Below are 15,250 nucleotides of genomic sequence, written 5' to 3'. Positions count from 1 at the left end.
AGCAAGACTGAGCAGAAAGGTGTTCAGGACCTCCGAGGAGTAGACTGTACCTGCAGGGTTACCTGGATTTGAGTCAGGTGCTCCACTCAGTGTCCTGCACAGTCCTCCTTGTATACTGTATTTTGCCACATATAATGTGCACCCACGTTTCTGGTCCAAACTTTCAGGAAAAAAAATCTTTCATTTTAATTGAATTATTTGTTTATATTTAGATACTTTTTTTTGTATTATAAAGAAATTTTAGCATTTATTTTTGAACATATGGTACAAGAAATTTTATGTAACAAATAATTACAAAACACAGGAACAAGATATGAGGTATTTTAGGTACTACCCATGTATAATGAACATCCTTATTTTTCCCCCAAAAATTTGGGCAAAAAAGTGCACATTATACATAGCAAAATACGGTAAACTATCAAGATATGAATTAAAAGGATACACAAAAAAGACAAAGAGCAACAAAATGCCACTAGGAAAAGGTGACACAAATGTGCCCAGTCACCTTAATGACTCAAGACACTAGGTCCGAGAGCAGTAGCAAGTTGCTAAATAGAGAAATCTGTTTTGTTGCCAAACTGAAAGTTCAGAACCTCAGTCAATTCAGACAATCAATAAACTGAACTTGAACATGTGGGCAAAGAACTCTACAAATCCAGCTTGAAAACTGCACCAGAAAAAAAGTATAATGAAAAGAAACCATGTGAGAATCTAAAATATTAGCATCAGATCAGAGGATGATGTTAATTTACGTTATATGCAAAAGGAAAGAGTTGATATTTGTGGTCACTTCAAAAGGAACATACCATACAGTAGTACTTCATTTCAAGTGACAAAAGAAAAAAGCTGGAAAGTTAAAATAACTATTAAAATTTGGCCTTTTTAAAAAAAGACTTAAATGTCAGACATGGGAATGACTTGCAGAAGAGCAACTGATCTTAAGAGAATGAAAACTGGTAATGATTCACACAAAGTCACTGCTGAATGTAAATGCCAACTGAAGACAGAAGAGAAAGATCTGAAGGTAACAAATCACAGACTAGATCATATTTTCAGAACTGTAATTGGTAATAGCAAACAACTCTTAAGAGTGCGAAATGAAAGTACCTCATTGTTGAAAGGTGCAAAAGTACAAAAACATACAAAAAAAACTTATCCATACAGTTGTGTGGTGGGTAAATGGGGTTTAAAAATGTACTGAACAGAAAAATGACTTATAAATCATTTTACAGAAAATTAAAAAATCAGTGTTTAATATCACCATTAGCTATAAATAACCAAAAAGAAGAAATTGTTCTCTATCAGGTTTTTGCTTCAACATCTAGGTCTTCTGCTCCTTGCCTTTTGGAGAAAAGATTGCATTGTAAGGCTGCCGCCGTTTTGGTCGAGGACAAGGATCAAGATCTTCCTTAATGTAACCTTAAAAACAAATTAGAAATTGAGAAGACTGTTCTGCAACATAAATTCCTTTCAGCACATATCCAGTAAACATTGTCTTACTTAATGACTTGTAAGTTTATGTGATTCTTCTATTAGCTGAGTGATGCTGACCAATGATGTCACTACTTAGCATCACTTTCTTCATTTATACTAAGAATAATAGCCATAAACATTTAGGAAATGTGTCATCTACGTTGTCTCAGACAACACATTTCTTTGAAGTAGCTTCCACTATATCTAGTTCACAGATGAGGTGATGGAGACCCAGAGACATTAAATCACTCAAGTTCCCAAAGCTAGGAAGTGGAAGAGCTGGGACTTTGCTCAAGATCTGACTCCGGAACCAGAGTTCTTAGGCACTTTCCTAATCTGCCTCCCACAGGCTGCAATGGGGACAATGGCTAAACACAAACCTTTATTACTATAATAAATTCCAGGTGTTTATGAAAAAGACTTTTTGTAGCAGCTATTTCATTAAATGACATGCCCCTATATTCTTCAGACTATTTGATTCTCCTCAGGTATGTAAAATCATGTGGTCTGAAGGAGAGAACTGTGCTCCACCCATATCCCAAGGCTATATTCGCAGTACAAACACAGACTGGCATCCAGACTGCCTGATTTTGCATGAGGACCAGGCAGAGACATCATGTCAAAGAGGACTGGAATTGGCTTGATAATGGGGAAAGTGGAAATCCAGTAATGGCTGTCAAAGACTGCATCTTTTGGGAAAACTATCTTACCACTAAATATCTGAAACACTAAAGTTACATACATTCTCAAATTATATTAAATGGAAGTGTCATATTTGAAGGAGCTCGTTGCATTTTTCTAAGCAAACAAAGGTCTTTTTTACTCATACATGGTTTAAAAATAACCAGCATTCTGGGTAAGTGGGGCTTTAAACTGTTAAATTCATAGTTGCTTTAAAGATAAAACTTTGCTGGCAACTTGTATAAAACTATTCACTTTATTAAAAGTCATTTTGATGATAGCATGAAAGAGTAACTGCTTTCTCAAACTTGGATGGTAAACCAGGATCACGCATACACAATCATGCTGACGTCATCATGAATAATCCCTGACTCCAGTGAAACTAAGAGTTGGAGGTGAGCCTTTTATCTTTGGGAATTTAGTTTTATGTCACAAAACTATTACCCATGGTAAGGAGAACCATGGAGAAAAAGTCAGACTTGGGTGTAACTATATTTAAAAAAGTAATTTGAAAATGTTATAATCTATACTCTCACCTCTTTCCACACAAGTCTGAGTGGAAGGAAAACCAACTTCCCAGAAGTTCTCCGGTGTGTTGGGTGGAATGTAGCGGAATCGGTGTCTTGAACAGGAAGCCAACTTCTTTTCTCTTTCTTCTGCTGGAATGTCTGCATAATACTAACAGGAAAAAATGGTAAATCTTTCACTTAGGGATAATATGGAGTGTTATGCTTACTAATTATAAACTTGAAGCTAAAAAATCTACTTATTGAAATATTAGGGATGCTAAGGAAACAATACTTGCTGATGATAGTAACATCAGTTACTAATAGTAATTAGTGCTGGTCTGTGAAATGCTTTCTTCACAGATGAGCAAAGGAGATTGTGTTACAATGTAAATCAACATACTGGACACATGGACAAAAACTAAGGGAGGTGGCAATGGGAGGGAGGTGGGGGGCACTGGGAGGGTGGGCTGGGATGGGAGTAAAAGAACAGTTAATATAAAAAAAATAAAATAAAATAAATGAAAACAAAAACAAAAACGAAACCATACCAGCCTCCTTTATCAGTAAAGTCTTACAATGTAAAAAAATGCCAGCAGAACTTTACGATGTGCCTAGTGATACAGCTGATTTGTTCACTGGTGCAAACTCTTCCCCTCTGTCACACCAGTGACAGGAGTGCAGAGGCCTGCACTTTGAATAGCACTTTCTCAACTGTTATTTGAATATAATGTATGTTTAAGTAATTTTCCTATGCCTACAGTTTTTTAATACACAAGCTTAAAGGCTCTGAATGCTATATATAGGCTTCATAACTTTCCCCTTAAACTGTACTTTTCCATTAGATCAAGGGCATGTAATTTTTTGTAACTGCAATCATAAAGACCCTGAACTTCATGCAAGCATGGATGAAACTTGTATGTACAAACTGTACAGGTCTTCAAGCTCTAGATCTAAAGAAAACAAAGCAGAAGTGTGAAGTTTGGGAGAACATAAACGTAGGATCACATAAGCCAGCTAAATTCATTTTATAGTTGAGAAACTAAAAGTCAAAGGATAATTTACCAAAGATTTCACTACCTACTGAAAGTGGCAGACTTAGAACAAAAATTAAGTTCGAAGTAAAGGTTTTTCATACATTTTTCTTTTACACAGCTTAATTAAAAGCTTTTTGAGTATTTTCAAAATAACTTTTGGGGGGTACTTTTTCATCATCCTCATTGACTTTGTTACTTTAGCCTGGGAAGTGGGATGGGCTGCCCTTTGAGAATCAGTTATCGATCAATGTTTGAGAAACACTATCACCCAATTGCAACATACTCAAAAACAAGGCAGGCCTGTGTGGTTTTAACACAGTGAGCAAGTGGGAGAGAGGTAGAAAATGAAGTCAGAAAAAGTGGGATACCAGAGTTTACTGTCCCTGATAAGGGCTTTAGATTCTATTTATTAGTGAGATGAAAAGACATTGAAGTGTTCTGGATAGAGAAGTGACATGATTTAACTTTTATTTTAGAAAGATCATTAGGAAAAAAAGTCCATTCACTGCTGTGTGAGAAGTGCACCGTGAAGAGAGGAGAATGAAAAGGGGGATGGGGATGGGGGCATATGGAACTCTCTGTACTTAACACTCGGTTTTACTGTGAACCTACAACTGTTCTAAAAAGTAATTTATTAACAAAAAAAACAAACAGATACAAGGAAGGCACTTGAAGAGCTTTTCCAATAGTTGGACTAAACTTGATGCCTTGGTCCAGGGATCAGTGGTGGAGAGAAGTGACTGGAAACAGGATCGGAGTTGCTGACAGATTAGTTACTGAGCCAGGAGAGAAGCAGCAAAGGCTAACTACTCTTGAAACATTATATGTTTTAAACAACTAGCAGGGTGGGCAGGTAGTAGACACGGAGGTGAGGTTTGGGAATTGCAAGTAGACACTGAGTATCTGCTTTTGAACATGTGAAATGTGACATGACTATGACATGTGCGCATGTGCATTCCACATTCCACACGAGGAACAGGCGATGGGACACATTTCGGAACTGCAACCTTACAGGGAACATTTCAGTGTGTGGGACTGGCACTTTCACCCGTGGTCAGGAGGAGTAGATTTACCCTCCTACTTTAAACTAAAACAATGGAATAAAATGTAGGAAACAATGTTTTTCAGAGACTGTAAAACAGACAGAATTAATTTGCTTCTCTCAGGAAATTAATCCTGAGAGAAGGAGCAATTAACAGTGTTTCTAGCAAAAGAGATTTAAAGATACATATCACAATTTTAAAAAAGATTTTATTAATTTATTTTTAGAGAGGGAGGTGGGAGGGACAAGGAGAGAGAGAGAAAGAGAGAGAGAGAGAGAGAGAAACATCAATCTGTGGTTGCCTCATGTGCCCTGACTGGGAATCAAACTGGTGACCCTTTGGTTTGCAGGCAGGCACTCCATCCACTGACCCACACCAGCCAGGGACATATTAAATTTAATGTGCTTGGTTATTAAATTTTCAAGCCCAGAGTTGTTAAAAAGGAAATTGAAAAGAGGAAGGAAGCTGTTGAAAGCTGACATTTGATAGCTAGTGAATAACAGAGAAGAAATAAAAATGGCATGTTTCAAGAAAACACAGAACCTGCCTATTTACAGAACTATTTAGTAATAAGATAATTAGTACCATCTACATATTACAACTGTACTATCCAAAACAGCCACTGTACAAAAGAAAAATATAACTGTGTTCTAAGGATGAAATAGTAGAGTTTATTCATTATATTTTGCTTAGAAAGGAAAATGGGGAAAAAATAAGAGCTTATGGTTGTATCTGTTATTTAGAGGGAAAAAACCCAATTATGAGCATATCTCATTTCCAGAGTACTGGTGTGAATAATAAATTTTATAAAGTTTCCTGTTGGAATATTAACCCCCCCAAATTAAATATATAAGAGCCTTTGCTGTAATGTAACCCAAGGGAAAATTAAAAACAAATAAATATAGAAAAGAAAAATGGCACAAATGTTTTAAAGTGGCAATAAGAGCTTGTTCTTATATTCCAGATTCACTAATAAAAATGTAAGGGAAATTAAGGACTTTCATTTTCATCTATTTATGTCTCTCTGGTCACAGCCAGTATACTCTTTATTTACTCCTGGCTTACACTAGGTTTCCTGGTACAAATGTAATTTGTACCTATGATCTTTAAATCACGCACTCATGCTCTATAAAGCCACACCATAAAACGCCCCAACTGAACAGTGCTGACAATCGTACTTACAATCTCACATTCCTTACACGTGTGTCCAAGCAACTTTCTTCTCTCTTCTTTTTTCCGAACTACCTCAACGTGAGGAAAATTTTGTAAGCCAGTCTCTCTGGGGAAAAGACGAATTAAATTTAAAATTACTGATAATCTATTTGTTACTATAAAGATCTTTGATTCAGGTTTTAAATTAACAAAGGTGAGAGCCCATGGGAAGAAATAATCCCAAAACATTCATTCATTTTATTTGAAATGCTTATTCAGTATGTTAGGAAAACAAATATTTCTTTATTCATTCTTCACTATATATTTATTGTCTACTATGTGTGAGGTATTTTTATAGATATTTTTCTCTGAAAAATACAAACTATTGCTTCCTATTTTTGCCTCTGGCTGAAAATAATAATTAGGAGATAAAATATAAAATAACATAATTAAAAAGGAATATTATATTATTAAACACAGGAATTAGTATTCTATAACATAACTAAGAAAGAGACTACTGCTTCTGTTAACCTGACTTTCCAGTGCTAAGAACCCGTATTTCAGGGCTAATCTCCCTGCCAAAGAACAGTTTCATCTATTCGTACGTCATTTGCTACTTGTTCTAAAAATTTGTTATGCTGCTCCCATCCCTCCTACATTCTTCAAAATACTAGGCAAAATTATCATTTACATTTGTCCTCAAATGGATCAGATCCTATTGGGAAGCACTGGAGACCCTGGAAGGGTCAAAACCACTAAGGTACGGATCAGAAAGGTGTGGAGTACTCTGGAAAGAAAATGCCATGGGAGCAAAGAACGTTTTTTAAAATTATTATTATACTTGTATCCTGCTTCAAAAACAAAACCCAATACAGAAAAATTCAAACTGACAAGATAGGTAAATGAAAAGTTATGTGATAGTACACACACACACACACACACACACACACACACACACACACACACACACACACACAGATATTAGAAACCCCCCTGGTGAGTTTAACCAGTCTCATAAAAACTGGGTGTTTAAAAATGACTTGCTGGTAACACATATTCTACTTTGGGGTATTTTGGTCACAAGCGCCTCTGGGTGGCAAGCACTTTTCTTAAAAAACAAAACAAAACAAAAAAGCTTTAATTATTCTAGTTCAAAGTATATGAAGTTATAGCTCCTTTTGTGCCTTAACTCAAGAGCTTTCAAGCTCTGGAGTAATCTGTAAATTTAAACAGGGAGATGACGAGAGGGTACACAGAGATACTGCCGTCACTGGGTTTCTTCCAGATAGGTATGGAATCTTATGCTTACACAGAATGTAATTTGGCCATATCCATTCTTCTGAATACTATCCATTCTGTTTCCATGAGTGCTGTAACACAGCAGCAAATTAACTAGTGCACTGGCATCTGCAGCAGGCCTCAAAGTATCACCTAACAGGTGCCTAAGCCTCTTGTCCCTGACACGACACAACCCACCCACCTACGCAGTGTTTACTAGGGTTCTCAGTGGGGAAAGGAACCGCATGAACTCGGAGACTTTTACCACCCCTACATCTTTATCCCCCTCCTGGACCTCCAGGTACCTAACAGTTTCAGAATATACAAACTACTCAGATACTTTTTTAAAAGTTAGTGAACTTCTAATGTAAACACCTGAAATCAGTCTTTACTCTGCAATCTCACTTCTAGAAATCCATCCCAAAGATACACAGGTGAAAACTTGAGAAGAAAATGCAAAAGGCTATTTATTGCAGTGCTGTGCACATTAGCATCACTATGAACAACTCACATGTCCATCGCTAAGAATGAACTATGGTACAGTCAATAAAGTACTATGAAACTGAAAAAAGAAATGAGGACAGCACCGTATACTACAATGAGTGATTTAAGTAAAAACAGCAAAGGAGAGGAGAGCATATACAGCATTCTCCCACTTGTCTAGGGGAGAGAGTTGGGCTACAGGTATCTATACTGACATGTGTGACACACACACACAAACTTAGTTTTATTTTTAAAATACGCGAAAGACCATAAACTTTAAACAAATGGTTACCTTCAGGGATAGGAAGCTAACAGGGTAAAGCTAACAGATAAGAGGTTAGACTTATTTGAATATACCTTGTTTTGTAGTCTCTGGTACCTTGTACATAATTTACCTAATTTCAAAAAGAATTAAAGATAAAACAATGTGTAAAAAATAAAAAGCGAAATACTGGATACTGAGTTGGTGGCATAACTGCATAGAAAATAATTATCTGAGCCCTGGCTGGTATAGCTCAGTAGATTGAGCGTGGGCCTGTGAACCAAAAGATCGAGGTTCAATTCCCAGTCAGGGCACATGCCTGGGTTGCAGGCCAGTTCCTAGCAGGGGCCAGTTCCCAGCAGGGGACACACGAGAAACAACCATACATTGATATTTCTCTCCCTCTCCCTCTCTCCTTCCCTTCCCTTCTAAAGATAAATAAAACTGTAAAAATATATATATTAAAAAAGAAAATAATGATCTGAAGCAACTTTAAAACAGTGAACTGATTATATAATTCTGATAAGATATATCTTAAAAATAAAATGACACAAAAACTCTTATGCCATTTTCCAAAATCTATGCTTGGCGACAAACTGTGTTATTGAGACTGTTTTGTGCGTGCACTGTGGAATAAAGTTAAAGGAGGAATGATGCGGGTGGGACCAAAAAGTGGAATTCTCGGGTGGGAAAGCAGGTACAGATGGGACATGGGAAATCACGTAAAAATCCGGCAGTCCTGAACTTAAATGGGAGCTATCAGTATAAGTAAGTATGGTGCACCTTACAAGACAAAATAAAACAAAAACTTTTATTTCTAACTCTGTCCACCAAAAAGGTCTAGAAACAATGACTAGCAGCTGGAATGGGCAACCTCAGTGGCTAGACTGTGGCCTAAATAGCATTTCTCAATTAAAAACAAAACAAAAATCAAAAAACTAGGGCTGTTGGAGAACTGATAGATTCTGGTAGACTGCTGCCAATGGCAGGAAGTGTACAAGGGCCATCTATCATACCAGAAACAAGGGAGCGATGAAAGATGCTTAGAGTCATATCGATTCAAAGAGGCTTCAAGTGGGCAAACATGGGACAACTTTGGGGTCAGAAAGGATGACAACTGCAATGGATTGAGACATCAAATATATTTGAATCCATGAGTTCATAATGATAAACAAACAAACAAACAAAACCCTGGTCATATTTGAGATGCTAGGATAGTATTTCTTTGAAAAACTAGTAAATAAAGAAAAACAATTAATCATTTAGCCACAAAATGAATGCTTTTATCTGTTAGAGTTTTACAGACATCAATAAAAATGTATCTTAGTCTGTCAGATTTCTAAAATTGACAGAAATAAAAAGAATAATTTTGCTTACTGAATGACTCAATTTGTCATCATAACTTAAAAGGAAAAAAAAGGCATAAAAAAACCTTGGGAATGAATTACCATACCTTAATTCATTTCTACAATGAATAATACATGACGGAAAGTGACAGAATTTAGCAGAATGTGGCATTATGGTTCAAAATTAACTTACTTTGAAGGTTTAAAAATCCTTAGAATTCTGAAGCACAACCTAAGGCTTAACACCGAAAGCCTTAAAGTTGTAGTGCACAATTTAAACAATTCCCAAAGTTCATATAAACTTCACAATAGAATATTTTAAAAAATAAAGCAGAGGAAATAACTACGACAATTATTTTTTTTAAATGCAGTGGTGGTAAAAATGTCCTTATTTATAAAATCTGTCACTTTTATAAAGTTTGAGTTCCAGTTTTGTTAGAGTCAAAAGGTACAGGAACAGACTCCATTACCCTCTGACAAAGAAAGCTGTTTACTTCCAATCACATTGCTGGTATTTATCAAGACCAACTTACCTTCCATTATTTTTAAAATATGGCTCCACAAATGCTTTCTGTATGACTTTATCTTGCTTATCACCATGAGCTGTAAACAAAAGAAGCACACCAAAAACAAATGCAGAATTACTAAGAAATAATTAGCTTTCTGGGGGGGAGGGGGGCAAAGTAGGGGAAAAGGGCCATGTACCAAACCTTCCATTTTTATTGGGTTTCATACTCTAGACCCCTGGGCAACTCATTAAAATTTTTAATAACTTATTTTCCTCTTTCTTTTTCATCTGCATAATAAGCAAGAATGCTAATTATCTCACCTTAAAATTAATATTGAGGTAAAAATCATCATCTAAAAAATCATGTATTTTAGATTTAAAAGCTACATATAAGTCTACAAACAGAAGAGAAACTAAAAAAAGTCTCATATACTTTTATAAAATCATTTTAGACTTTAAAGAATCTCTTCTATCATTTGACACCTTTTAATATGTTTCACTTATTAGTTCTGTTGATTAGTTTGTGTCTTTAAGGTAGGTTATAACTAGGAAATATAGAGATTAAAAAATTGTATTGGAAAGTTGAAAAACAAGTAGAAAAACTAGAACTCATGGACTCTGAATCTGAAGTTTTCTATACTCAAATAGACAACTGATTATCATATGTTCAAATAATCAAAATTTACTAAGCATCATGCTAAGTTCTGGATGTGAAGTATAGAATGAGAGTCCAGGTCTCCTGTCCTCATGAATTTTATATGCTGTGAGGGAAACAGACATTAAGCAAGCAGGAAGTTAAACATTAAGCAGGCAGACAGCTAAGACTTATCTGAAGAAGAACATGTAGGTACCAGACGAATAACAAGAAGACAGCCATGGGAAGAGGTAGGAGTGGGGGATGTTCTAGGTAAAGGTCCAGAGATAGGCAAGTGTTTGTAAGTTATAAAATCTAAGAGAAAGCCAGTGTGGTTGAGATTCAGCGAAGAGAGAGAGATTCAAGCAAAGAGAGAGATGTTGGAGGAGATGAAGATGAAGAGGTGGGCAGGTGCCAGATCATAATGGACGCTGGAGGCCAAAAGGAGTTTGAATTTTATTAAGTGCAACAGAAAGCCACTCAAGACTTTTTTTAAAAAAAGAATCTACATTATTGAAGTATAATTAACATATAAAATACACTGATTTTAAGTGTACTCTAAATTTTGACACATGTATATTTCAGCGTACATTTCAAGAACATTTCCACCACCCCTGAAAGTTTCCTCATATTCCACTGTTTTGCACAATGCTCTCATGCCTCCTTGTCCCCCATAATCACTGATTTGACTTCCATCACCATACCTCAGTCATGCCTATGTTAGAACTTCTATCAATGGGATTACATAGCATGTATCCTTTTTGATTTTTTGCATTTTTCTGCATTTTTCACAAGTCTTAGTGATTCATTCATGTTGCTGAGTCTAGTAGATACCCCTTTTTGTTGAGAAGTAGTATTCTTCTTAAGTACATTACAATTTCTATTTATCTGCCTGCTGATGGACTTCGGGGTATTTCCAGTTTTTTAAAATGTTTTATTGATTATGCTATATTACAGGTGTCCCACTTCCCCCTTCACTCCCCTCCACCTTGCACACCCCCTCCCACCCACATTCCCCATCTTTAGTTCATGTCCATGTGTCATACTTGTAAGTTCTTTAGCTTCTACATTTCCATACTATTCTTGCCCTCCCCCTGTCTATTTTCCACCTACTGTCTATGCTACTTATTCTCTGTACCTTCTCCCCCTCTCTGCTCTTCCCACTCCCCTGTTGCTAACACTCCATGTGATCTTCATCTCTGTGGTTGTTCCTGTTCTAGTTGTTTGCTTAGTTTTTGTTTTAGGTGTGGTTGTTAATAATTGTGAGTTTGCTGTCATTTTACTATACACGTTTTTTACCTTTTCTTAGATAAGTCCCTTTAACATTTCATGTAATAAGGGCTTGGTGATGATGAACTCCTTGAACTTGACCTTATCTGAGAAGCACTTTATCTGCCCTTCCATTCTAAATGAAAGCTTTACTGCATAGAGCAATCTTGGATGTATGTCCTTGCCTTTCATGACTTGGAATACTTTTTTTCAGCCCCTTCTTGCCTATAAGGTCTCTTTTGAGAAATCAGCTGACAGTCTGATGGAAACTCCTTTGTAGGTGACTGTCCCCTTATCTCTTATTGGTTGTAGAATTCTCTCCTTCATTTTAATCTTGGGTAATGTAATGATGGTGTGCCTTGGTGTGCTCCTCCTTGGGTCCACCTTCTTTGGGACTCTCTGAGCTTCCTGAACTTCCTGGGAGTCTATTTCCTTTGCCAGATTGGGGAAGTTCTCCTTTATTATTTGTTCAAATAAGATTTCCACTTGTTGCTGTTCCTCTTCCCCTTCTGGTACCCCTATAATTTGGATGTTGGAACGGTTAAAAATATCCTGGAGGGTCCTATGCCTCTCCTCATTTTTCTGAATTCTTATTTCTTTATTCTTTTCTGTTTGGTTGTTTCCTTCTTCCTTTTGGTCCACTCCATTGAGTCCCAGTTTCCTCCCTATCACTCTTGATTCCCTGTACATTTTCCTTTATTTCACTTAGCATAGCCTTCATTTTTTTCATCTAATTTGCGACCAAATTCAACCAATTCTGTGAGCATCCCGATCACCAGTGTTTTGAAGGGTGCACCTGGCAGGTTGGCTCTTTGTTGCTTAGAAGTATTGGCTCTGGGGCTTTGGGCTGTTCTGTTTGAGGCATACTTTTTTAGTCTTGTCTCCTTTTACGTATGAGGGGCGAAGCCTTAGGTATTCCCTAGGGCGGGTCAACCCAGTCACTGGGTTGTGACTCTATGTAGGGGCGGGGTCTAAGAGGGAACAATGGCACTTACTCTACTCTGCCAGATTTTAGTCTCTTCCACCGCTTCCCTTCCCTAAGCAAACTGGGCCCTTCTGGTGTTCATCCGTGTGGGTGGGCTTGTGTATGTACCCACAATGAACTCTCCTGTGGGGCTGGGAGTCTCTCCCGGTACCTCAACCTCCACAGGTGTTTTCAGGCTTTATTTCCCCGAGCTGGAGCCCTGGGTTGGGTGGCCTGTCTCATGCCCCAGTTTCACCCAGTTTATCTGCATGAGAATGTGGGACTGCCCGGTCCACCAGCCACCTCGAGTACCATGCCCCTCCATAATCTACCACATCATTGGGTCTACCTGCTGCTATCTTGCACGCCTGGGGTGCATCAGCCACTGCTTCTTTTGCCTCGACCTCTCTCCATCTGGCCACCTGACTCCGCCCCCCGACCCCACTGATCTGGATGAATGTGTCTATTTCAACTCCTTGGTTGTCAGAGTTCCATACGGTTCAATTTTCTGTCAGTACTGGTTTTTTTTGTTGTTCCTAGAATTTTGTTGACTTATTTTGGTTGTACGAGGAGGCAGTGTGTCTACCTATGCCTCCATCTTGGCCGGAAGTCCCTGTTTCCAGTTTCGAGCTATTGTGAATAGCACTGTTATGAACATTCCTGAACACATCTTTCTGTGAGTGAGCATGTTTTTATTTTCCTTGAGTATATCACGTGCAGGGGAGGCATTGCAGGGTCACAGGATAGGTGTGTACTTAAATGACAGAAAACTGACCATCCTCAATAAAGCTGTTAAAAAAACCCCACTGAACTGTTTTCCAAAGGACAATTTTATGATCCCACCCACAGTGTATGAGAGCTCCAGCGGCTTTTCACCCTTGCTGATGCTAGATATTACCAGTCTTTTTAACCATTGCAGCAGGTGTGAAGTGGTATCTTTGTCCCGGATATCCAATAATGTTGAGCATTTTTCTCACATGCTTATTGGCCATTCAAATAACTTCTTTCCATTGAAAGTTTTAAAAAAAATTTTAAAAACTTTTATTATGCCATTACAGTTGTTCTATTACCTGCCTTCATTCCCCTCCACCCTGCACACCCCTCCCCCACCATTTCCCCCCCTTCAGTTTATGACCATGTGTCTCAAGTTCTTTAGATTCCGTATTTGCCATACTATTCTTGCCCTCTCCCTATTTTCTACTTACCATCTATGCTTCTTATTTTCTGTATCTTCTCCCCCTTCTCCTCCTCCCACTCCGTTGCTAACCCTCCATGTGATCTTCATTTCTATGGTTCCGCTCCTGATCTAGCTGTCCTCTTAGTTTGCTTTTGTTTTAGGTGTGGTTGTTAATAAATGTGAATTTGCTGTCCTTTCACTGTTCATATTCTTTATCTTCTTTTTCTTAGATAAGTCCCTTTAACATTTCATGTAATAAGGGCTTGGTGATGATGAACTCCTTGAACTTGACCTTATCTGAGAAGCACTTTATCTGCCCTTCCATTCTAAATGAAAGCTTTACTGCATAGAGCAATCTTGGATGTATGTCCTTGCCTTTCATGACTTGGAATACTTCTTTCCAGCCCCTTCTTGCCTATAAGGTCTCTTTTGAGAAATCAGCTGACAGTCTGATGGGAACTCCTTTGTAGGTGACTATCCCCTTATCTCTTGCGGCTCCTAGGATTCTCTCCTTCATTTTAATCTTGGCTAATATAATTATGACGTGCCTTGGTGTGTTCCTTTTTGGGTCCAACTTCTTTGGGACTCTCTGAGCTTCCTGGATTTCCTGGAAGTCTATTTCCTTTGCCAGATTGGGGAAGTTCTCCTTTATTATTTGTTCAAATAAGATTTCCACTTGTTGCTGTTCCTCTCCCCCTCCTGGTACCCCTATAATTTGGATGTTGGAGCATTTAAAGATGTCCTGGAGGTTTCTAAGCCTCTCATTTTTTTGAATTCGTGTTTGTTCATATTTTTCTGTTTGGGCATTTTTTTCTTCCTTCTGGTCCACTCCCTTGATCTGAGTCCCAGTTTCCTTTCCATCACCATTGCTTTCCTGTGCATTTCCCTTCATTTCAATTAGTTTAGCCTTCATGTGTTCCTCTAATTTGTGACTAAAATCAACCAGTTCTGTAAGCATCCTGATCATCAGTGTTCTGAACTGTGCACCTTAAAGTTTGGCTATTTCTTCATCGCTTAGATTTATTGGTTCTGGGGCTCTGAGTTGTTCTTGAGCCATGTTTTTATCTGTTTGTGCCCGTTACATATGAGGAGCGCAACCTTAGATGTTCACCAGGGTGGAGCCATCCAGGTCGCTGGTTTGTGACACTGTATGTGGGGGTGGGGTTAGAGTGGGGCAATGGCAGTCCCCTCTGCTGCTTCTAGCCACTGTGGCCTGTGCAATCTGTCTCACTGCTGGCTCCTTCACTGGTTTATCTGTGCGGGAATGTGTGAGCCTGCCACCTTGCACCCTCACTGGGTCTGCCCGTGGCAACCCCACACCTGGGGATTCACCAACTGCCAACCATGCACCTGGGTCAGTCTGGCCGAGTTTTCCTGCGCAACCCCACTCTGCCAGCGGCTGGCTCCGCCCCTCTTACTGGTTTAGCTGAAGGGTTC

The 15,250-nt window shown here is 38.2% G+C and overlaps 1 protein-coding gene across 10 annotated transcripts in view; it reads right to left on the bottom strand.

Moving 5' to 3' along the window:
• Window positions 1–1,047: 1,047 nt before the first annotated feature.
• RBBP8 (RB binding protein 8, endonuclease) overlaps window positions 1,048–15,250 on the bottom strand; it is a 112,381-nt gene continuing 98,178 nt past the window's right edge. For all 10 annotated transcript variants that reach the window (XM_053664294.1, XM_037134100.2, XM_037134099.2 and 7 more), the window contains 4 exons: window positions 9,795–9,864; window positions 5,923–6,019; window positions 2,691–2,832; window positions 1,048–1,419 (listed from right to left, as the gene is read on the bottom strand). In XM_053664294.1, coding sequence (XP_053520269.1) covers window positions 1,322–1,419; window positions 2,691–2,832; window positions 5,923–6,019; window positions 9,795–9,864 — 407 coding nt within the window. In that variant the 3' untranslated portion in view covers window positions 1,048–1,321. The remainder of the gene's footprint in view (window positions 1,420–2,690; window positions 2,833–5,922; window positions 6,020–9,794; window positions 9,865–15,250) is intronic.

The sequence above is a fragment of the Artibeus jamaicensis genome, unplaced genomic scaffold (assembly GCF_021234435.1).
Source record: "Artibeus jamaicensis isolate MK-2021 breed Jamaican fruit bat unplaced genomic scaffold, CSHL_Jam_final contig_354, whole genome shotgun sequence".
Lineage (NCBI taxonomy): Eukaryota > Metazoa > Chordata > Mammalia > Chiroptera > Phyllostomidae > Artibeus > Artibeus jamaicensis.
Note: the sequence above shows the minus strand (reverse complement) of the source record. Positions and strands in the feature narration are given on the sequence as shown.